At 38.6% G+C, this 22,157-nt stretch overlaps 1 protein-coding gene across 1 annotated transcript; it reads left to right on the top strand.

Moving 5' to 3' along the window:
- Nucleotides 1–1,246: 1,246 nt before the first annotated feature.
- ANXA1 (annexin A1) lies at nt 1,247–20,087 on the top strand. The gene is made up of 13 exons (XM_009487067.2): nt 1,247–1,378; nt 5,024–5,102; nt 7,285–7,378; nt 8,172–8,266; nt 9,896–10,009; nt 10,604–10,694; nt 12,814–12,893; nt 13,813–13,869; nt 15,259–15,352; nt 15,964–16,059; nt 17,124–17,182; nt 18,215–18,337; nt 19,704–20,087. Exons 2-13 carry the CDS (start codon nt 5,037–5,039, stop codon nt 19,761–19,763), a joined length of 1,029 nt encoding a protein of 342 aa, XP_009485342.1. The 5' UTR covers nt 1,247–1,378; nt 5,024–5,036; the 3' UTR covers nt 19,764–20,087.
- Nucleotides 20,088–22,157: the final 2,070 nt, after the last annotated feature.

Raw genomic sequence — 22,157 nt, 5'->3', positions numbered from 1 at the left:
GGGCAGTGGCTCAGGAGGGGACCAAACGCTGGGGCCACAGCTGAAGGCAGGTGCCAGGACTGGGGTGGCCTGGCCAGTGCCTCCCACAGTCCTACTGGGGGCTCCTCCTTCAGCCTGGTGGGATGGGGACGCACTTGGCTGTGCTGATCCTGAGCTGGCCCCCAGCACCTGCAACCAAACACTGTTGGGGGTACACTTTTATGGCCCCAACAGTTGCTGCAGAGCTACTTAAACAGAGGAAGGCATAAACAATGCTGGATTGTGTATACAATGATGTGCTACATCTGAGGACTTTGCCAGTGCTCCCTGTAATGCTACCCAGCAGTCTGTCCCCCTTCCTCCTCATTTCGTTACTTGCTACACTTGGGTTTCAAGGGCAGACTGCATTTCATGTATGCTCATGAGAGGCAGATCAGCCGTACTTCCTCATTCTGGAGGTACCCAGCTCAGCAGAAAGCAGCATGACAGCCAGCTGCAAATGCTTCTGGTTCAGGAAGTGGTACTTTTCCACTGGGCTCCATGTGCCGGGCCAATCTGAGATGTTAGTGATATGCCGCGTGGTGCTGTGCAGGACGTGCTTGCAGAAAACCGCTTCTAGCAGTCTGGTGAAATCCCTCATCTTGTGCAAACCACTGTCGCTTTGAACTTCAGAGTTTAATCTGAATGTTTGAACCTCTTTCTAATTATGTAGGTGCCAGTTATTGCCCTTCTATTAAGCCTGCCTGTTTCCAGGTGTCTCCTTTCCAAAAAAAAAAAAAACCCAAACCCCCAAAAAACCAAAACAGGGTATCGATTTTAAGTTTTAGACATGTCTTACTCCTGGACCATTTCTGCCACAGGCTCATGTGCAGAAGAAGCAGAGTTAATAGCCACCAGAGCTCAGTGAAGCGTGGAACCCCCATCAACTCTTCTCCACTCTTTTTTCTCTCAAAGTTTCACTAAGCAAAGATATATCTTAATATAGTCACTTTGAAGTAGTATCAGACATCTCAAATATCAAGGGAGTAACTCAAATTTAGTTTTTTAACATTGTAGTCTTACTATCCCAAAAGATTTACGGCGTTTTAATACAGTCAGGGATGTGGCCATGGCAGGGGAGGAGAGTTACCAAGGCATGCTCATTCATTGTCTTTTTCCGTCTGAAATCTGCTCCTGCCTTCTTCAGAACATAGTTTTGCAATGACTTTTTTTGTGTGGTTCTGTGTTTTGGACAGTACCCAGATTTCGCTGCTGCAAAGAGCAGCTGGTTGCTGGGGCTGTGCAAACATACTGGTTGCTAGGTGGGGTCTCCCGCACCATGCTATAAAATCATTGCGAGCCCTCTCCTCTCTTACTCCTGAGTGTCCTGCCCTGAAAAGTGCTGTTTCTGAGGAAGAAGGTAGGTTTTTGTACTTTTTTGCTGCTCTCTGTAGACCTGGCAAACTTTAAGAATTGTACACTAAATTTGTCAAGTGACCTGGTGCGATTTTCTCTGGGTTGGATTTGCTGGCACAGGAAACGATGGATGTGGGCAGGAGAAACTCTTTCAGTTTTGAAACATTTCATGTACACAGATGGGCTTGGACAATTACTGTTTTTATTTAATGCATATAAGGAATTCAAAAAAAGAAAAGATTAAAAGCAAACTTACTTGGAGTTGACTGTTTCCTGTGCTTTCTCTTTGCCTTTGTAGTAGGCTGTTATAGAAATCTGCAGTAAAACTGGAGTTGCTGGAAAACGTATGTGCTTTATATGGAAACTTAAACAGCTGTTGTTACTTCAACAACAGTTTGCTGCTTTGGGACTGTAGGGGGGAGGGGTCTTTGCTCATGAAAGTGATGAAAATGAGGGAAAGCAATCTTTTAGAAACATCAGAGCAAAACCCTGTTTTTGTGACTAAGAACTTAGGCAAAGCCATGTTAGTAAGGGCTTTATTGTCTGGGGTTTGTTTTGCTAAAACTTGCTACTGAATTTTCTAAGGATGAAATTGTTTTTCTCTCTGATATTTTAATTCATATTCAGTAGACTTTTCCACTGTAAAATAAATTATTGTGTTAGTTCTACTGCCTGTTTTTCTGATAGGGTGTAATGACCTTAAAGATCCTGGTAACTAGCATTGGACAGTAACCAGAGATGATATATCTGATATAGTTCATGATATGGTTAAATAAGCATGGAGAAATGGTGTTTGATACAGACTGTAATATGAACGTCTTGTTTGTGTCTTTAAATATTTTCCACAAATATTAAGTATCTTCTCAAAACTTAAAAATTTGTATTTGTCCAGTTCAAGGGTGCTGCTTCTTGGGGACTGGGAGCCAGACAGCAACATTGCAGTAATTCTTGTGAAGCAACAGTCAGGGCTTTCAGTCTGATCTCTACTGGATTTTTCATTCCAGTTGCAGGGTTGATCATTTCAATTGGGAATTATAAAATGCATAAAAATGACCATTTTTCAAATTGAGAAATTTTAAGTTCTTGATGTTCTCTCCTTTTAAATGGGGTGTCCACACATTTCAGTTTGGAGAGTGGGACATATGGCCTGGACAATATTTTATTAAACAGAATAACTCTCAAACAGGTATTTGGTATGGAGTAACCAGAAAGAAGTGTCACACTTTTCTATGGCACCTTGTGTTTGCACCACTCTGTAGGTACATAGATTTTTTCATCTCCCTATTTGTAGACTTCGTCCTGAGCTCAAAAGTGAAGGAAAATATACGGCAGAAAGCCATCAGTTCTTTCAGGCTTTTTCATACTAAACTAAAATAATATTTTGACTGAATTTATCCCTCCCTGGGTCTACATATTGTTTACATGAGCTATTTGCATTTTAGAGTGGCATGAGTCAAAAGCATTGAGAAAGACCTCTGTCTGGGGGCTAGCTGTCTTCCTAGATTCCATTCTTCTTTTTTCTTATTAGCCTTAGTGTCTTATAAAGCAGGCAGTTTTATACGTAAGGTGGTTTCTTAACTTTCTGAGCCAATTCAAGCAGACTAAGAACTTTAGCCCCTCTCAAGAGCCATTGCCTACTTTGACTTCTATTAAAATTGTTACTTTTTTACTAGATGGAAATAGATGGATCTGCATGCCAAAGTGTCTTATTTAAAAAGGAGGAAAAAAAGACTTAGTTTTTAAGGCACAGAATTCTTTTACTGTATGTCTAATTTAAATTAGGATAGAAAGGTTTAGAGGCTTAATAAACCCAATTTAGTGTAGGCTAGCAGCCTTCTGCTCTAGTCATCGTCAAGAGCAGCAAAACCTCAAACTGGGTGTGAGGGGTGGGGATGGGGACAGGCATAAGAAATGTTTTCATCCTGCTGCATATGGACTTTATGTGTGCTGTTAGAAAATGCAGCAGAACTTTAGATACTGTAGCACTTCATCTGGCATCGTATACTTATGTCAATACAAGAAGGGTACAGGAGTCACTATAACAGCTTGATAAAATACTGTTTTTAATAGCAACATAAGTATGCTTTTCTGATCCTCAGTAAATGACACATGCATAAAAGTTGATCCTTACAATTTACACAATATTCTGACCATAATTTACCCGGATGAGACCTACTCTAAGTATAAATACAGATTCAGACTCACTTTCAGTTTCTCTAGCAGAACAGCCAGAGCTGAATTTTGTACCCTCAGGGCTGAGGGAAGGGCACAAAAGCAAGAGTTTTCTGAGGAAGAAGGAGTGTGGGTGGCGTCTGCCTTGGAGGGGGGAGGGAAGGGTGGAGCTGGGCAGGAGGTCTGGAGGAGGGCTGTAGGAAGTAGCTGCTGCTTTGTTGGCAGCTGAACGTGGAAGTTTTACAGTTCTGCTATGAGGAAAAGAAGCAGCTGGGCTGCAGCCACACTGCTTGATCCTAGCGTGTGTCACTTTAAATGACTGCTTTTTGTGTTTTCGGTGCGACACAGGGCATAAGTAAGGCAAGTGTTTTTGCAGCATAAGCAACATAATTTTTTATACTCCTGTGTATGACCTACATTATATGATCTGTACCCCAAGACTGCAAATATCATCTTGTCTCTTCACACTAGATTCAAAGACACTCCAGTTTACCCAGCAACATTATCCTTAGTTTATTGTTCATATGCATGCTTTAAAACCAAGCCTTCCCTAGAGTTTGCTTTGGAAGTGTGTTTTGAAAAAAACCCATACTATTTTGAGCATACCAAAAATACTTTCTTTGATAAAACATTAATTTCTGCTCTTTGTTCCCTCACTGTTTCTTTAGCAAACAGAATACTCCTCACACCAAAGTTGTTATGAAGCAACCTATTCATTAGGTTTGGGTGCTCAATGTCAAATCACATCACCATTGGTCTTTTTTCCCATTCTAAATGGCATCTTATGGAAAAGCTGGACTGATTATCATTTTGAGTGCCAGAAAGCAAAAATTACTTTTTTTCCCTTCTCAAATGGGTAATGCTCTATTCTTTTGTAGAAATTGGAGGAAATATGTAAGAAATAAGGAACAGTGTAGGTGAAACTGTCTGATTTTACTCGTCTTCCTTAGGAAGGGGCTAGTCGAAGAAATTACATGAGAATATATTTAACAAGGGAATATCTTTTCTCTTAACACACAAGAGCTCCAACCTCAGTAAATGATCAGACAGGAATACTTGTTTACCACTGAATTTGAACAGAATCAAATATCGGTAAGCTAGATGGGCATACTTGATACCTTAACCAATGGGGAGAGACAGACAATTTTTTTTCTGGTAACTTCCCTTTTTAAGTCAATGCTAATACATAGGTATTGCCATAGTAAATAAGCAAATAGGCCAACTAGTTTACTGCTCTATTTCTAATGTAAAACTTCTGCAAGAAGCTGAGGGTGTAGGGGTGGGCAAGCAATTGTGGACTATTGCATCACCTGCCAAAAGTTACCTGCTTCCAATAGCACAGGCAAGTTACTGCTTGGGAAACTAACCCCAGCGTATCATAGTTCAAGAGAAAGAATTTTGAGAGTGGGAAACCTTGAGTTGCACTGGTGCTGAAAATGCTAAAAAATGGTTTATAACTTGATACATCTCTTCCCAGAAACTCTGTCAACATGGCTATGGTATCAGAATTTCTGAAACAGGCATGGTTCATGGAAAATCAGGAACAGGAATGTATTGTAAGTATTATCACCTTTTCAGAGCATCATGCTTATTTTTAAGTTCTTTTAGAAGTGATTTAAAGGCATAGGCCACCAAATGTCTTTCATATACTCAAATGGAGGAAAATCAATGGCAAAACTCCAAATGATAAGAACTGGAAACCAATTTTATTGCAGCATATAATCTGATATAATCTAATAACATGGTAAGTCTGCTATCAGATGAAAAATTACTCTTATTTGCACATATCAGTCTAATTATCAATTCCTAGGCAGAACTAGTTACTGTAATGAAATTGTAATTCCTAGTGGCCAATCACTGATTCACTCAAGTTATCCTCTTTAAAGTAGTAATCTGATGCACAGGTGTGTGAATGTGTAAGAACATGTTCAGATGACGTGCATGAGGAAAACAGGGACTCGTAGGCTGAGATAGAGGAAGCCATGAGTTGGAGCCCAGGAATGTAAAGGAGGAACTAAAGTCACTAGTATATATTCTACTTTTCGTATCATATGTTGTGCTTACGGTGGAAGGAGTCACAATATATAATAAAACATCTCAGATGATCAGTACTGATATGACTAGAAGGGAGGCTTAAGGTGGTGAGAAGTCAAGAGTTACTGCACCAGGATGATGTGAAGAGTCTTTGTGATAATGAAATTGATTAAGATACTGAAATGATTGTCAGCACAGGTAAAGTGGCACACTGTGAAGTCACAGGAGATCTTGAAAGAACTTTCATCTAGAAAAAAACTGAACACTGGGGGGAAATTTCAGTGAATAATGTTTTCTGCTCTAGACCTCTGTGGATTTTGTAACTTTGACTCCACAACATCTTGTGCATAAACCTTTGGCTCCACCATCCCATCCCCCTTGCAATCCAGGGTCCTGAGTCATTGTGGTTGTGTTGGTTGCAGACAATTTTTTGTTGCTAGTATAAAAGTTTGTCATGGAAACCTGTATACAAAGACTAACCAGTAAACCAGTCCCATTCCTCTGTTGGCTTATCACACAAGTCACAGTGACTTTTTCAAAAGTATGCAAGATACTGCTTTAAGTATGCAGTCCCTCTGCTCTCATACAATTCCTAGTGATATAATTGTGTAGGGAGTTGAGTAATTATCAGACTTCAGAAGTGTACAAAATTCAATACAGAATGCTGTATGTAAAACATGTATCCGTAAGACCTTGCCATTTGTCTTATGCTATTTAACTTTAGTGACAAAGGATTTAAAAAAATTAAAATAGTGAGTTGTTGAAACAGGACAAAGAGTATAGGTGATTCTGAAAAAGTTTAGTTAAACTATTGGGGTTTTTTTAATAGAAAATCTCACCATATATCATACCAAGGGGAATTTTATATAAATATTTAATCCAAGAATCTTGGGCCATTTTATAGCTTCTGTAAAAGATGGTAACAAGTACAGCATTGATTAGGTAGTGCTGTTGGGTTATAGGCTCTACCACTAGTTTGATTTGTCATGTCGCTGACTTAGGGCAAGCCACATAATCCGTCACGTAGTGGAATTCATCATCCCTAGTCATTCCCAGAGCACTTCAGATATGGACTAGGGAGTGCCTATCTAGGAGTGGATTCACCAGCGGCAGCCAGTAGATAATGCCTGTGAAGAAAGTATGGCTTATGTCTCAAGTTTCAAACAAGTTGTGTAACAATTCTCCACTTCCTTGTAGGATTAGACTTGAACTCTTCTCCAATCTATTGCATGCAAGAAGTGCTTGTAGCCTTAGATATGAGTCAGCTGAGAAGTAACTTAATGTGATACAGTCAATTCCCATAAAATGAGCAAGGAAATCAATAGCACTTTATTGGCAGTGCCTGTGGGATTTAATTGTGGTTTTAGAGCCTTTAAAATTTGGCCATAATTGCCTAATGTGACAGTTAAGTATTTTCCTGTGGAATCCAACTTACTCTGAGAAATAGGTCTTCAGGTGCCTAAAAGAATATATGAAGTACTTTCTTTTTAATATAAGAGGTGTGAAAGGAGTAGATCCAATGTGTATCCACTACTGAGCCTGTTTAATTCTCTGTAGTTACAAAAACGTGTGTGTTGCTTGATAGTCCTGTAATAGGCAATCCCAAATACATGGTTTATTTAGCTATCTAAAACTGCTTCTTTGCAGAAGTATTCTTTGGAATGAGCAATTTTTTTGTTTGTTTTGTTTTTCCTCCCTCTGCAGAAAAGTTCAAAAGGTGGCTCTGGAGTACATTCATACCCTAACTTCGATCCATCAGCTGATGTTACTGCTTTGGACAAAGCTATTACTGTGAAGGGTAAGAGGACTAAATACTTAACCGGCTACATTAGGACTCTTAGGAAATTTTGAGAATAGCACTGAATAAAATATCAGAGTGAGAGGCAGTGGCAAGCAGGAGAGCTGCCTCTGCTTTTAAAAGCTTGGCAATACATTAAATTATGCCACTTCGTAAAGAATCTTTGATATCCTGATGTTGTATTACAATTTCAGACCTTAGTACTACATTACAGTTCTTGAATATGTTGAAGGAAGGGTTGTAAAAATTTAATTTCTAGAGAATCAGAAAATGTTATAACATACCATACTAATACTTTTCGATTTTATTTCCATAAAATCCCTGCAAGAGGCAGTGAATATGCTGATAATGTAGTGTATGCTTCTGTTGCGGTTCTCTCTTTTAATGAAATTCACATTTGGCACTTTGCCTGTGCTTTGAAACCTTTTTCAGTTTGACTTCCTGAGATTAAATGAGTATGCTGTCTAATTTTTTTTTTTTTTTTTTTTTTTAGTTATTCTATAATGTAAGTTCTGCACTCGGAACACTTTAAGACTTTCCATATGAAACTGTAGAAACATAGGTTTCTGTGTTCTATGGGAGTCTATTTGTTGGGTTTCTTCAGTACATCACTAATTGCAAGTCAGTAGATGATTAGTTTTTTCTTTGGTTAAACTTCAGTGTGTCAAGAAATCAAAATATGACATAAAGCAAATAATAAAATGTAAAAATTATTATTTGGCTAAATGGTGCACTAGAGACTGCTATAATATTTCCCATATATTAGAGATACTCTTTTTTTGGTGTCTCCTAGGTGTGGATGAAGCGACCATCATTGACATTTTGACTAAAAGAACAAATGCTCAGCGTCAGCAGATCAAGGCTGCCTATCAGCAGGCTAAAGGAAAGGTAAAGTATATTCAAGCCAAGCTTAAATTTACGCCCAGAATGTCAATTTTGCTGCTGGCTCAAATGGTACATATATCTTTAGTTTCATAAAACAAAAAGTTACAGTTGCCTTCTGTAATTTGTGAAAACCGTGACAGAATGGTAATACCCTGCAACTATATTGCCAGTGCTGAGCTCTTGAATACAGTGGCCGCTATTTTGAAATAAAAAGAAAAAATTTGAAGTTCTGTCTTCCCAGCTTTTTGAATGCCCTAGAGATCCTTTAAATCACTAAATTGCTGGGAGTGCAGAGATTTCACTACCACTTGGGAGACAGTCTGCTGAGAGAAAGGGAGATATGGAGAAAGGGTCTTGGAGGCATCTCTCTGAATATTAAAGTCCAGATAGAATACTAAATAGGACAGAACAGTTGTAGGACTGTAATGCTGTCCCACAAGTGTACCAACTGTTATGGGGATGGGTGTACAGGGGGCAGTGTTCTTCCACCTCGGAGTGGTTGAAGTGCTAGTGCCTGGAACTGAGAAGCTTGGAAATTACTGGATTTTTCTGGAAAAGGTTTTAATTGCTTTTACTTTTCTCTACAACAAATTTTCTCCAGTTGAACCTGTAACTCTAAATTGAAAATACAGTGGCATGGTTGACATACCAGAGTTACTGAGCATTTGTTCCTTGGAAAGTAATTCCTTTGGGTTTTTTGCTTTGTAACTCTTAAGTGTAACTTTTAAGGGCCAACTTAGAAAATAAGTCTAATATCTTATTTTAGCCTAGATTTCCTGTTTCTGTTCAGGAAACCTCACTTGTGGTTTTCACAGCCCTCTCCCCTCCTCAGAGGAAGCTTCAGCCTTGCCATTATATTTTTTAAGGACCTAAATTAAAATGCAACTTCAAAGACACAGGGAGGCTAATGCTGTTAGATTATTAGATACCCTGGTTCCTGGCACACCATCAAAAGCAGAACAGAACTAACTATGGACATAGTGCTTGCTTCTGAAATAATCTTGTTGGCTTAGGTATCCTGACAAAGCAGGTTAACCTTCTCACTCCTAGAGCCACAGCCTTGACACATACTTGGTGGAGAACAGGGATGTAACTTTGAATGTAACAAAATAGAGTACTAAACATTTCCAGATATTTTTTTGTAAACTTAAATTTAGGTCAAATTGTAATGTAGCCCAAATCTTAACTTCAGGTCTTGCAGTTTTGTGTTGGGCAGTATTACAGTATGTCCACAGAGTTTCACTGCAAATTCTGTATCCTTTTTGCAATAAATGGATGAATTAAAATGTTATACAGATAAACTCAGTCATAATTATAACAGTAATATAGTATTACCTTCTCTTAAAAAACAAGCAGCCTAGTTTGAGTCTTCTTCTGATGCTGTAAATGGGTGAATATGGCTGAACTGCAATGTGTGAAGGCACTCCTGAATACTTACTGAAAAACCCTGACACTTTGATTAAAGGTGGCAAATAAAAATTTTCAAGCAGGGCTTCATAATTCTTTCTAGTAGCTAAAGGAATTATGTAGGCTAACATTCATCAGAGATCAGACTTAATTTTTGGACTGTAGCTGAACAGCAGCTTTTTACCAGTCACTAGCTTAGTGTGTTTCTTATTCTTCCTGTCACAGAGTCTGGAAGAAGCCTTGAAAAAAGTTCTGAAAAGTCACCTGGAAGATGTCGTTGTGGCTCTGCTCAAAACTCCAGCTCAGTTTGACGCTGAAGAATTAAGAGCCTCTATGAAGGTACGGCAAAAGTTTCTGAGAAAAACTTTCCTAAAGAGCATAAATAATTACCAGGGCCTGTATGTGACACCGGACTTGGATTTCAAAGCTTGTGTCTTGTCTTTGTTTTAACCCCATTTTGTAAAATAAATCCATACTGGTAATCCAGGTTCTGAGAACAAGACCCAGCAATTGCTGCTGAATTTCAGGGTTGCAGGAGATTGGCTGCAAATGGTATTCTTTTGTGAATGAGTCTGCCTTTGAAAACTGGTGGCTGATGCAGTGGTAGAAAGCCATACATGTTTATGTAAGAGAAAACAAAAAGGGAAAGGGGTATTTTTCTTCATAAATTTTACATTTCTATCTTTTATGTGCACTGCTTGGTCCCTTTAGCACTTCTTTTGGGTACCAGTGATGCCAGATGTGATAAAAAATTAATTCCAAAAGAGCTGAAATAACAGTATTGTATGGAAGCACAATGCTCTTCATTTTTCTTTGTTGTTCCACATGGGGCCTTCAAAGCCAAGTCCATGATTTTCGTCTTATTTCTGGTGTTCTGAATTTTAAATTTGTTGTATCAAATAACATTTCTAAAAATTCAACCATTTTTATCAGGGGCTTGGAACTGACGAAGATACCTTAATCGAGATTCTGGCCTCAAGAAACAACAGAGAGATCAGAGAAGCCAGCAGGTACTACAAAGAAGGTAATTCAGAGCAAGAAAGAAGTATTAATGATGTAACTCTATAGCAGGCACATTACAGTCACAGCCCCACTTCTCAATATGAGAAGCTGAGATGACTTTGTAGGAGGCAAGTGAAGCTTCACATAAGATTGAAAGAGTTGCAGGGGAGAGAGGTCATACTGACTTTTTCTGACCTACGGAGATCCCAATACAGAAAGAAAAGGCACATCATTACTGACGGAACTGCAGATGTCTCATGGAATGGACCATACACTTTCTAGGACGCAAGCATACACTTTCTAGGACTTTCTAGGACTTTCTAGGACTTTCTAGGATGCTTTCTAGGATGCTTTCTAGGATGCAAGCAAAACCCAGCTGCCTTTCTTCTTTTGTAACTAAGCCTTGGCTGGCCTCTTAAGATCTCACTAGGCTTGGGGAAAAAAGCTTATTGACTTAGCAACACAGATAACATTAGCAGTAGAAGCAACCACTGAACTAAAGGGGGATAATCTTTAAAGAGGTAACTAAAATGTAATGTGGTATCTCTCAGATAGGTAGAGTTTACTGCAGTCAATCAGTGTGGTCTAATTAAATCATGCTTTCTGAGATTATGGGCTAACTTTTCCAAGAGATTTCCATTCAAATAGTCTCAGTTAGAAGCCCAAATCAATAGTTTGATTTTTTTGAGAAGTATTGTGACAGAGTTCAGTTACAAGCTTTTTTTTATACTTCACAAGCAAGAGCCCAAGACAATGCCGGCCACAAGACCTTAGAGAAAGACTTTTTCAGCAGATTCTGGGTTTAGCCTCCAATGTTACAGCATGTCTCAGGGATTAGAGGACATGTTACAAATATACCCCTTCTCTAGAAGCTAAAGGAGATAAAGTAAGAAAACTGCATTTCTAGTGGGCATATTTAAGTGAGTGTTGTGGTTTAACCCATCAGGCAGCTAAACACCACACAGCCATTCGCTCACTCTCTCCTTCCCCAGTGGATTGGGGGACAATCAGGGAAAAAAAAAGTAAAATTCGTGGGTTGAGATAAAGACAGTTTAATAGGACAGAAAAGGAAGGGAAAATAATAATAATATAAAAAATAAATGATTCGCAGTGCAATTGCTCACCACCCGCTGACCGATACACAGACAGTTCCTGAGCAGTGATTGCAGCCTCCTGGCCAACTCCCCCCAGTTTATATACTGAGCATGACGTCATACGGTATGGAATAGCCCTTTGGCCAGTTTGGATCAACTCTTCTGGCTGTGCCCCCTCCCAGTTTCTTGTGCACCTGACAGAGCATGGGAAACTGAAAAGTCCTTGACTAGCAATAAGACTACTTAGCAACAACTAAAGCATCGGTGTGTTATCAGCATTATTCTCATCCTAAATCCAAAACATAGCACTATGCCATCTACTAGGAAGAAAATTAACTCTATCCCAGCCAAAACCAGGACAGTATCCACCCCTTATTCTATGCCATCTACGTCATGCCCAGGTTCTACCCTTTCCAATACATTCCAGTTAATCACCACCACTTTTCCTGTCTTTTGATATATGCACACAGATATCATTCCCTTAGTGTACGGGCCATCCCTCTAAAATGTGCATTGAGTTAATTTAATCCATGACTTTGGGTTCCATCTGTCATAACAGTCTTTCAGGGTAGGAGAGATGGTGTGCAGTGTTGGATTGCCGCATGCTGAAGCCAGTTCTAGTTCCAACACTGCTGCACTTCCTCGGTTTCATCAGTTCATTCTTCATTAATCTGTGTGATTCTTACTGTAATACCACAGATCTGGCATATAGCAAACATAGTAGTGATGGCATACAGTGTTACATAGCAATTAACATCATGCAGTTCAGTTAATTGGCTATTTTCACCCAAAATCAAATCCCCTTGAGGTACACATTGGACTTCCCCATTCTTTTGCATTACCCACGAAGTGCACCCAGGTCCTTGAGCAAAAGCAGTCCCACGGATGGAAGTCTATCCCAGCTGAATCCAGGACAGTGAGAAATTAAGAAAAGGCTGAAAAAAATCATCGAATCGTAGAATGGTTTGGGTTGGAGCGGACCTTTAAAGATCATCTAGTCAGCCTAGTTGATATCTTTAAAACAAACTAAAATCCTTTTTATTTCAGTGCTGAAGAGAGATCTGACACAAGACATTATCTCTGACACATCTGGAGACTTTCAGAAGGCTTTGGTTGCTCTAGCCAAGGTATGCTGTGCTTAAGCACTTTGAGTGACATCACCTGTAATAAAAAATTAATGTTGTCAAGACTGTTTTAGAGAAAGACATAAAATAAATAAGGATTTAAGTAATATTTACTTCCTTGCATTTTTTTTTTAATTTACATACCTTAGACCATATGAAATTGTTCTTAAACAAGCTATAATGAGATTTTATCTCAAATGCATTTTAAAAAACAGTGATGTCTGTTATTGTTTATCAGTTATGCTTTTAAGACTTTTTGTGGTAACTGTCTGTAGGGACTTGAAAAAACAACAGAAATAATGTGTCAATTGACTAGAAATAGAAAAAGAAGATATGCTTACAATGAGAGAAATAAACCTCTTGGTGTGCTGTTAAGATATGTTTCTAGTAGTTAGATAATAGGACAGGGGCAGGGAGCTGAGTGGACAAAGTGTTTTGTGAATTTATGTTCAAAAGCAGATGAAGCTGGAGCTGCCCAATAAAAAGACCCTTTTAAAATGCATAAATATTTGATTCCGTGATTGTTGAGTACATATATATGAAACTTGTACATGCACATAGGATTATTCTTTGATACATCCATGTGCCTCTTAGATTTTCAGGTTTTGGTTTCAAACAAACTTGAAAAGAGTCTATTGAATGGTCATCAGGACAAAATCACAGCTTCCAAGGCTGTAACTTCATGTTAAGAAGCCATACTTTCTGTGGATTTTAATGTAGGACTTCAGAAATAAGCTGCTGATGGCCTTAGAAATGTGAGCTCTAATCAACAAATACAGCACCTTTCTTCACAGAATGATTGACATAACTGTATCTATCTGCAATTATGTATTAAGTATTAATAAGAATGGTAGGGCAGAACTCAAATGCTGAGTTTTGGTGAACTGAATGATTGTGAAATTTTATTTATTTATTTATGTAGGCTGACCGATCTGAAGATGTTCATGTGAATGATGAGCTTGCTGACAATGATGCCAGGGTAAGATCATACTTGGCACTCTGCAGAGCTTCTTCATCTGACTTACTAAAGATTACAAACTCTGGCTGCAAATGTTCTACCTGAATCTTGTGCATTGCAGACCTAACAGAGATTTATATGTTATGTATCAATCTTTTCTGAGGGGTTACTATTTTACAAAGTTCATGTAAGCTTCGATATCTGAAGGAAATTGAATCTTCACCCTAATATCTAGCTTCAGAAATTCAGAAATTTCTTCAAGACCTCTTCTAGTTCGTGTGAAGCATGCAGACCATTTGAAGTAGAGGTCAACAATTGGAGAAATTGGGCACAATGTTTCTTCTGTTTATAACACAGTTCTTGAATTGAGGGACAAGGGTGTGCTCAGGTATGTGCAGAACCAGCTACCATACCTTGACCAGTGTGAACTCTGCAGTGTGTTAGCAATAGCTATTGCTTTACAGGGATGAACCTTTCAAGATTAATGGGTAACCCTCACAGTCATATTCTAAATAATTCTAAAATAAGCAACAGATCTTTCCCTTATTTCTTCCACCATTAGTGTGACTATTTTTGTTAAAATCTTGGTAAACCTTAGCAGTCTTTCCTGAGTTTTCACCTATAAAATCTTACATCCCTGTTACAATTTAAATGTAGATTGACTTTAAATTGATTTTTTAAAAAAACAACCAAGAAAATGCCATTGAGCAATACTGCTTTTATTCCTGCTACATAAGGAGTTTAATTTTGTCATCAACCCTAGATATGAAAGGTCAGTAAATTAATACTCTGTCTAAGCTCAAAAGTTCAATACTATTTCTCTTGGTGCAGAGAGAATGTTGTTAAATCTTCTTTGCTGCTGTGTGGAGGTCTTTAATTATTACTTCTATACAGGTTTGAGGAGGTGAGGAAAATGAAGGAGACTGATTTGGTTCTTACTTTCCATTTAAAGTCACTCCTGGAAAGATGAGGGGTACTTGGTGTGTAGGCTGCTCCTTCACATTTGTCCAGTTAACATCAGAGATAATTTTGTTTGTCTGAAGAAAGCTTACCAGTCCTAAACTCCCATGCAGACTGTGAGCATATCATGATATATGAAAAATACCTTCATTCAAGAATGTAATATACCCAGGAGAGCTAGATGGTGATTGTAAAATGTCTGAAAATATGTTTTGTAGCTGCGTGGTGTTCTCTAGGTACTATTATGACGGAAGTGAAGTATGAAGTATCACTTGATATAGCTAGAGTTAGTTTGAGGTTGTGTAGTTTTGTTATGGATTGTGTCAAGGGCTAGAGTTCATTACTGACAAGCAATGGCCTACCTTTGGCGGGAGCCTCAGAAGCACAGTATTTCTGTTTGGGTTTTACTATACTGATGTTAACTTTACTACTTCCTTTTCTTTATGACAGGCCTTGTATGAAGCAGGAGAGAAAAGGAAAGGAACAGATATTAATGTGTTTGTTACTGTTCTTACTGCAAGAAGCTACCCACATCTCCGAAGGGGTAGGTTGGATGAAACTTTGTGCTTCACAGGAATTGTATTGTGAACATGGCCTGCTCATGAACTCAAAGATGTAGATCACCAAGGCGTGACTCTGCTACATGGACATATGCTTGCTGACTACGGATGCAGTTGGCAGCTTGGCTGTTCTTTTCATATTAGTGACGAGCAATACCATTTAGGTTGTTAACAAAAGTATTACCATGAAGTCTGACATGGCTAATGATCACAAGGCCAAGGGAGCAGTGTAGCAGGGGTTCTGAACACTCCCCAACATGGTCTTGCTCCTCAGCCAGTTTGCCCTGGGTAGAGGAATAGAGGGATATCACCTAATCTCACAGGCTCCAGTAAAGTCATTGGATCATCTCTGTCCCTACCAATGCGAATGCAAACCCTACCATCCTAACAAAGTCCCATTCCTTATGCTGACTCCACCAGTCCATGCAGTAACACTGCTCTTTATGCTGTGCTGACTGAAGAAAATGAGAAAGATGGCGTACAACCCGTCATCTGTGTGCACTGCTGCAGCAGTGAGCGCAGAATGAGGCAGAGGCAATGCAGGGAGAATCCTGTATTTTCATCACTATTCACTGAGTTTTCTTCCCTTATTTAGTCTTTCAGAAGTACACCAAATACAGCAAGCATGACATGAACAAGGTACTGGATTTGGAGCTGAAAGGTGATATTGAGAAGTGTCTGACTGCCCTTGGTAAGTGGTTCTGCAGATTGTAACCTAATATATATACTGACTGTATGAAAACCTACTTTTTACTTCTGTTGTACTTGCTCTGATAGGAAGACATTCTGGGCTTACCCTCCTTCATTGAAAACTTGCTAAATAATGCTTTGGAAAATCTAGTCCAAACCTAGTGATTTTATTGAGTTATTTAAAGTTAGTTAAAGTTGACGAATGAGTAGAAGTACCTCTCCTGATATACAGAAAGGTCTTTTAAGGAGAACAGATGGGTCATGAACATAAGATCTTTACAGGAGGTCAATATGCCAAAAAGAACTGTCAGAACAGGCACAATTACGTATCAAAAGTCCAATAATTTTGAACCTGTCTCCAAAAAAAACCCCAAACCCACTCTTATCTAAATTTTTTTTTCAAAGACATTTATAATATATGATTATTAAAAATACAAGAAATTTCCTTCTGAGGTTTTGTTCAATAAAATATTCTGACAAGGTTTGTGATAAAGGTGTATATAAGACCCTTAACATGACTGTTCCTCATGAACAATAAGGTGAGGCAGTGACTCACTTAAATCATTCTTATCAGTGGACCAGGGATGGAATCAGAAGCCAGATAGCCATCTTGTTCTCCGCTTTCGTATCACAGTCAAACGTGCTTTGGATAAAAGAATGAATGGCATCAGATCCCTCTTAATATCAGAAGTGGAGGGCAAGTACGTAGTATAACTTGGTTTATAAAGCATCAGATCATAACCTCCAGCTCTGCTGTAGAAGACACAAATGCTTTCGCATTTTTCTTCATGGGAACTGCAACATCTTTCTTAATTTTGTGGCAGCAAAGTAGGGAGCAGAGTCTTTTAACTATTCTCTCCTGACTGAATTGCTTTCTGAATAGAGAGAGGAAAGGAACTGCTACTTCTCACATATTTTGAAGAAAGGTAACAAAGAAGGAGATAAATAGGAAATGCTGGTAGGAACACTGAGACTGCTTTTGAAGTGTTTTCTTTCCAAACTTTTGCCTTTTGTTACTTGTTACATGTATAACAGATGTGACCTTATCTCATTGTTTCATTACAGTGAAGTGTGCCACAAGCAAGCCAGCTTTCTTTGCTGAAAAACTCCACTTGGCGATGAAGGTAGCCTAAAGAAAGAACTTCTCTTTGTAAACATGGGGTGCTTTGTAAGCTGAAAAATAACAAGCTAGCTAGAGCTCTCTAAGCCCTTTGTGTGATAAAAAAGGAGAGCAGAAGTGTATTTCTCCTTCTTCTGTTCTTTCGTTTGAAACCTCTGAGTGTCTTTCCGTAGGAGGAGGTGACTGTTTGCTATAGTGTGTTCAGGAAGGCATCTGTCCATCCACACATGTATCTTTTACTCTAGACAGTGACAGAAAGCTAACTGGAACTTTTCTTATTTATGAAGCCACAAAAATATTAGTGAAAAGTAAACAGGAAAGCAATTACAGATCTGGACAAGAACCTTGTAGAAATGTAATCTTTGACAAGACATCCATGGTCCTTCTGGCAAATTTGGAACCTGAGTTGAGTGAGGCAGCTGGAGGTCCTGAAACAGTCTAGTATGCAGGTATTTTCATAACTCCTGTGACTTGGTTAGGAGCAGTATGTGAAAAATTCAGTGAATCATTATGAAAATACAGTTCATTGCACTCTTAAAAAAAAGAGAAAAAAAGGCAGTGAAATCTAGGTTGTCTCTGGTGTCTAGCGAGCAGTGTCCTTCACAGTGTCATGCCTCTTTTTAGGAAACAGCTAAAAGAAATACATAAAAAGGAAATGCAGGGGTAGAGGTAACTTGTTAGAAGTGAATTGTGCTCATAGGGAACAGGAGAGGGATATGAGAGAACCCCCTCATGAGGCATGTTAAAGGAATAGGGTGTGGGCTCTGTACACCCACAAAGAAGTCTGGTGGATTCACACACAGAACCTTGATTTAAGATGTTTCAATGTCATAAGTAGCTTTTTCTTCCCTCTTCCCTCTTCCCTCTCTCTCCCCCCTTCCCTCTCTCCCCCCCCTTCCCTCTCTCTCTCTCTTCCCTCTTCCCTCTCTCCCCCCCCACCCCCCCCTTCCCCCTCTCATCTCTCTTCTTGCCCTCTCTCATCTCTCTTCTCTCTTCCCTCTCTCATCTCTCTTCTCTCTTTTCTTTCTTTTAACAGGGCTTCGGGACACGGCACAAAGAGCTCATCAGAATCATGGTTTCACGCCATGAAGTGGATATGAATGAGATCAAAGGCTATTACAAGAGGCTGTACGGCATCTCTCTCCGCCAAGCCATTATGGTAGGTTTTCTGTTATGTAACATATGAAATGCAAAACAACCAAATGATTTTGGAAGTTCAGTAAGGGTTTGTTAACTCTTTTGCTCCTCAGTCACTAGTTCACCCTGAGTAACTCATGTTTCCAATGATCCACATGCTGGTAGAACTAATTAATTTTCTGGGGCAATGTTTGTGCCACAAAAGCTATAGCAGTTTCTTAGTAGTGGTACATGTCTCAGGGTATCATCTTAACAGTAAAAGGCAAGAGTTGAGTAGAGACTACAGTATTCATAAATTCCTGTGCTTGGGCAGATGTAAGGTACATTGGCAGGAGAGTGGAGATGATTGCACTGACAGCTCTATGGGACATATTTGATGCAACTGGCTATTTTTTTTTAACATTTGAGGTACTCCTGCAAATACCTTGTTAACTTGAAATTTAATTGGCCTGCTTTCCAGGTGACTTAAGTAAAAATATCTTCTTACAGGGGACAGACCACCCAATGTATTTTCCAGAACATTTAAACCAGTGAGGGACTTGGAGAAAGCTAAACTTGCAAAGCAGCTTTGTGGAGGCTAGTAGACAACACTAAAAAAAAAAAGTCTTGATTGGAGTAGAAACATACTCCCTACACATATCAGAATGCCTTTTTGATTTTTATTGGTGTCTGCTACTTTTTCAATTAGGTGCCAAAGTTCACTTTTATTCTTCCATTATGAGTGTGTGTGATCTGTAATTTAGTATGTAATTACATCACCTCGTAGTGTTCCAAAGTGATGATTGCATCCAAATGGCTTAAGGCATAGCTTGGCTACGCTAAACAATTCATATGTGTCTGCAAAGTAGATTCAAATTTGAGAAGACATGGCATGTAGTAATTACAGTGCATACTTAATGCATATTATCCATTTTTTCCAAGCTGAATAAATGATCCTGTGGTGAATTGAATATCACTGTACTATTAGCCTGTATTTGAGATATCCTAGATAGAGTGTGTATAGTGTTTTAATATTAATGAACATTGGACACCATTGGTCAAGGAAGGCACTTTATCTAGAGAAGAAAAGCTTAAGCTCCTGGGCGGATAGAAATATTCCATGCTTCTCTTCTTTATATGCCATGAGGCTTCCGAGGGGTTTTATTGGCCTTGTCTACCTCTGCTCCACTCTGGAAACACATGTGTTTATTTCTAGGTCATACGAATAACTTCAGTGAGGGTACTCAGTTCAAGCTTAGTGTATAGCTAACACATACATGTTATCAAGTGATTAATTTATTTAGGTGAAGGATTGATGTTTGGTACATGTATATTGAATGCTTACTGAAATTTATTTCACTTGAGACCATCATCCTAATAACTGTCGTTTTTTATACTTAAATTGACAGGATGAACTCAAAGGGGATTATGAAAACATCCTGGTGGCTTTATGTGGAAGTGATAACTAAATTTCATGTTCCTGCAATGCCCTGAAGCCGTGTTGCTGAAGGTCTTTATATTTGCCTCAGCTGTCTATATAAAATACAGGCTTTACACAGTGAGGTTTCTCCAGAATGGTGCTTAGCCCTATGTGTTATGTCGAAAACCTGTAACCTGGAATGTATTTTTTCAGTATCTTTATTCTGAATGGCGTTAATACCTCTTGTTGCCATTATTTATCCAAAGTCAAAGAATGCCCCCAAGTTTCTATTCGCTTGATTAATCATGCAAAAGGTAAAGTTTTCATCTGTGCAGAGCAAATAAACTTTTAAAAATAAAATGAACCGTGTGGAGCTTTGTATGTCCTGTGTTGCTTTTCTGCATTTAATTTCAAGTTGTCTGTGTACAGTGCATGAGAGGAAAATCATTAAATAGCTTAAATAATCAAAAAAGAATTTAGCAATATCACCAGAGTATGGCTGCATCTATACCTTTCCATTTCACTTCTGCTAGGGTTTATGTAAGCCAGATGTAAGAAAAATAACTAAAGATAACATATTAAAAAAATCTAACAATATAAAAAAGCTAACAATATCTCTGTCTTGTTCTTTTTAATTTAAATTCAAGAGTAAATAAGCCTGTGATGTTTTGTACATAGGGAAGAAAAAAAGGGGGGTGTGTGTGTGAGGAATTGCAAAAGCTCTTCATAACCCATGTAGAACTTTTATCTTTTCCTGAAGAGTTGTGTAAATTATTTATATTATTTCCAAAGTGAAAAAAACTGCTATCGCTACCTCTATTTTGGATAGAGTTCATGCTTGGCATTAGTGTTCTGATTGTGCCAGATGCTGTACAAATGAGTTACTATAGCCCTTAGGTGTACTGGTGGAATTAAGCACTATTTGTTGGTTCTTTGTTACATGCAAACACAGCAGAGTGGCGTTCAATTACCATTTTGAACAACAGCATGCTAAACTATTGGGAAATCAAAGATCGTCTTGGCTAATTTGTGTTAAACATTGCAGGCCCTCTTCACTTCATATTGGGATGGTCTAGGATAACAGAACTAGGTGTCTGGAAAAGGAGAAGTCTTTTTCTAGAAGAAGCATTGGCATTGCTAGAGCTGGACTGATAATTCCCATGCGCCTCCTGCAGGGCCAGGTTTCAATCTACCCCAATTATTCTTCAGGATCCATGGTTCCCACCCTACCATAGTTTACTTTGTTGGTAATCCTTATTGTCCTCATAGGATAAGTGGAAGAGAGAGATTCTGACCAAAGAAGTTTATTGGGTATGTACATGATACTTGTCGATTGAAACAGAAAAACAAACAAACAAGCAGACATATGCACAGAGATCATGTGCTGAGGGATCTGTTTGATCACATGACAAGCTTAAGAGAAAACAAAACCAAACACCTTGTATGTTTTCAGTGTGGCAAAAGATGCGTTTTCTTAAGAGGCAGATGTCAGGAGAAGGCAATTCCCCAACCTTTTAGTCCGTATAGTGATGAGTTGGAAAGGGTGATTGTGACAGTAAAAGTTGATTGGAAGGAACGTCTAACTTTACTGAATATGAAATGAAGATGAAAAAGAAATTTGCTTTCTTACTAAAGCAAATGCATAGAAGGGAATGAGTAGTTGCATCTGTGGTTTGCTTTTGAACTTGTGTTGATAATAAGGTATGTTTTGATTATATGCATATAAATATATATGTAAAAATACATACGCATATAGAGCATATATGCTTTGCTAACCTCTTTGGTGTGGGTAACAACCTATTAAAAGTGAAGAAACTTCAGTGAATGGATTTTGAGACACCACCTGTGTTACTGGTCAGACCCTTGGAGAAATAAAAAAAACAGATCAAACCTGTACTCAGTGGATGGGTCATTACTAATTATTTGTAGCCAGTAGATTATTAGGCCTAATCATGAGACTCTTGCTTCAACATTTCAGTCATTGTGAAATTGAGAGGTGCTGTACCTATGCAAAGGGGAAGAATCTGATTTCATCAGCACAGGAGAGAGTTGTTTTTCAGGAGGTGTGCTCACCAGAGAAGCCAACCGATGCAGAAAATCCATCAAAAAAAGCTATAGCAGGTTTTTAAAAATTACTTCCAATTAAAGCTGAAGGAATGATCAAAAATTTAAATTTAAGTGGTCTCTCTCTTTTTGGCTGAGTTCAAGAGGGGCTCAGCAGCACCATGTTCTTTGCAAGAGCCCAGCCTAACTATTCAACTTCCAAATGTGAACAAGTGAGCACCTAGAATTTTCATTTAGAGCAATTAAGGAAATGGTATGAAGTTAAATGTATTATTAGAAAAATGGTTGTTACTTGATTACAAGGTTTGCAGGACTCTGCAACAGAAAGAAATTATTACTGTACATTGCTGCATTCTAAACAGCTCTTGTAATTTTAAGA

Source organism: Pelecanus crispus, chromosome Z (genome assembly GCF_030463565.1).
Source record: "Pelecanus crispus isolate bPelCri1 chromosome Z, bPelCri1.pri, whole genome shotgun sequence".
Classification (NCBI taxonomy): Eukaryota; Metazoa; Chordata; class Aves; order Pelecaniformes; family Pelecanidae; genus Pelecanus; species Pelecanus crispus.
The sequence above is the reverse complement of the archived record's forward strand: the minus strand, read 5'-3'. Positions and strand labels throughout refer to the sequence as shown.

Bases quoted from the DNA above. Each gene is read 5' to 3' on its own strand.
- ANXA1 (XM_009487067.2), top strand. From the start codon at position 5,037: ATGGCTATGGTATCAGAATTTCTGAAACAGGCATGGTTCATGGAAAAT. The intron at 10,010-10,603 runs GTACGGCAAAAG...CATTTTTATCAG, and splicing joins AATTAAGAGCCTCTATGAAG to GGGCTTGGAACTGACGAAGA. The intron at 13,870-15,258 runs GTAAGATCATAC...TCTTTATGACAG, and splicing joins TTGCTGACAATGATGCCAGG to GCCTTGTATGAAGCAGGAGA.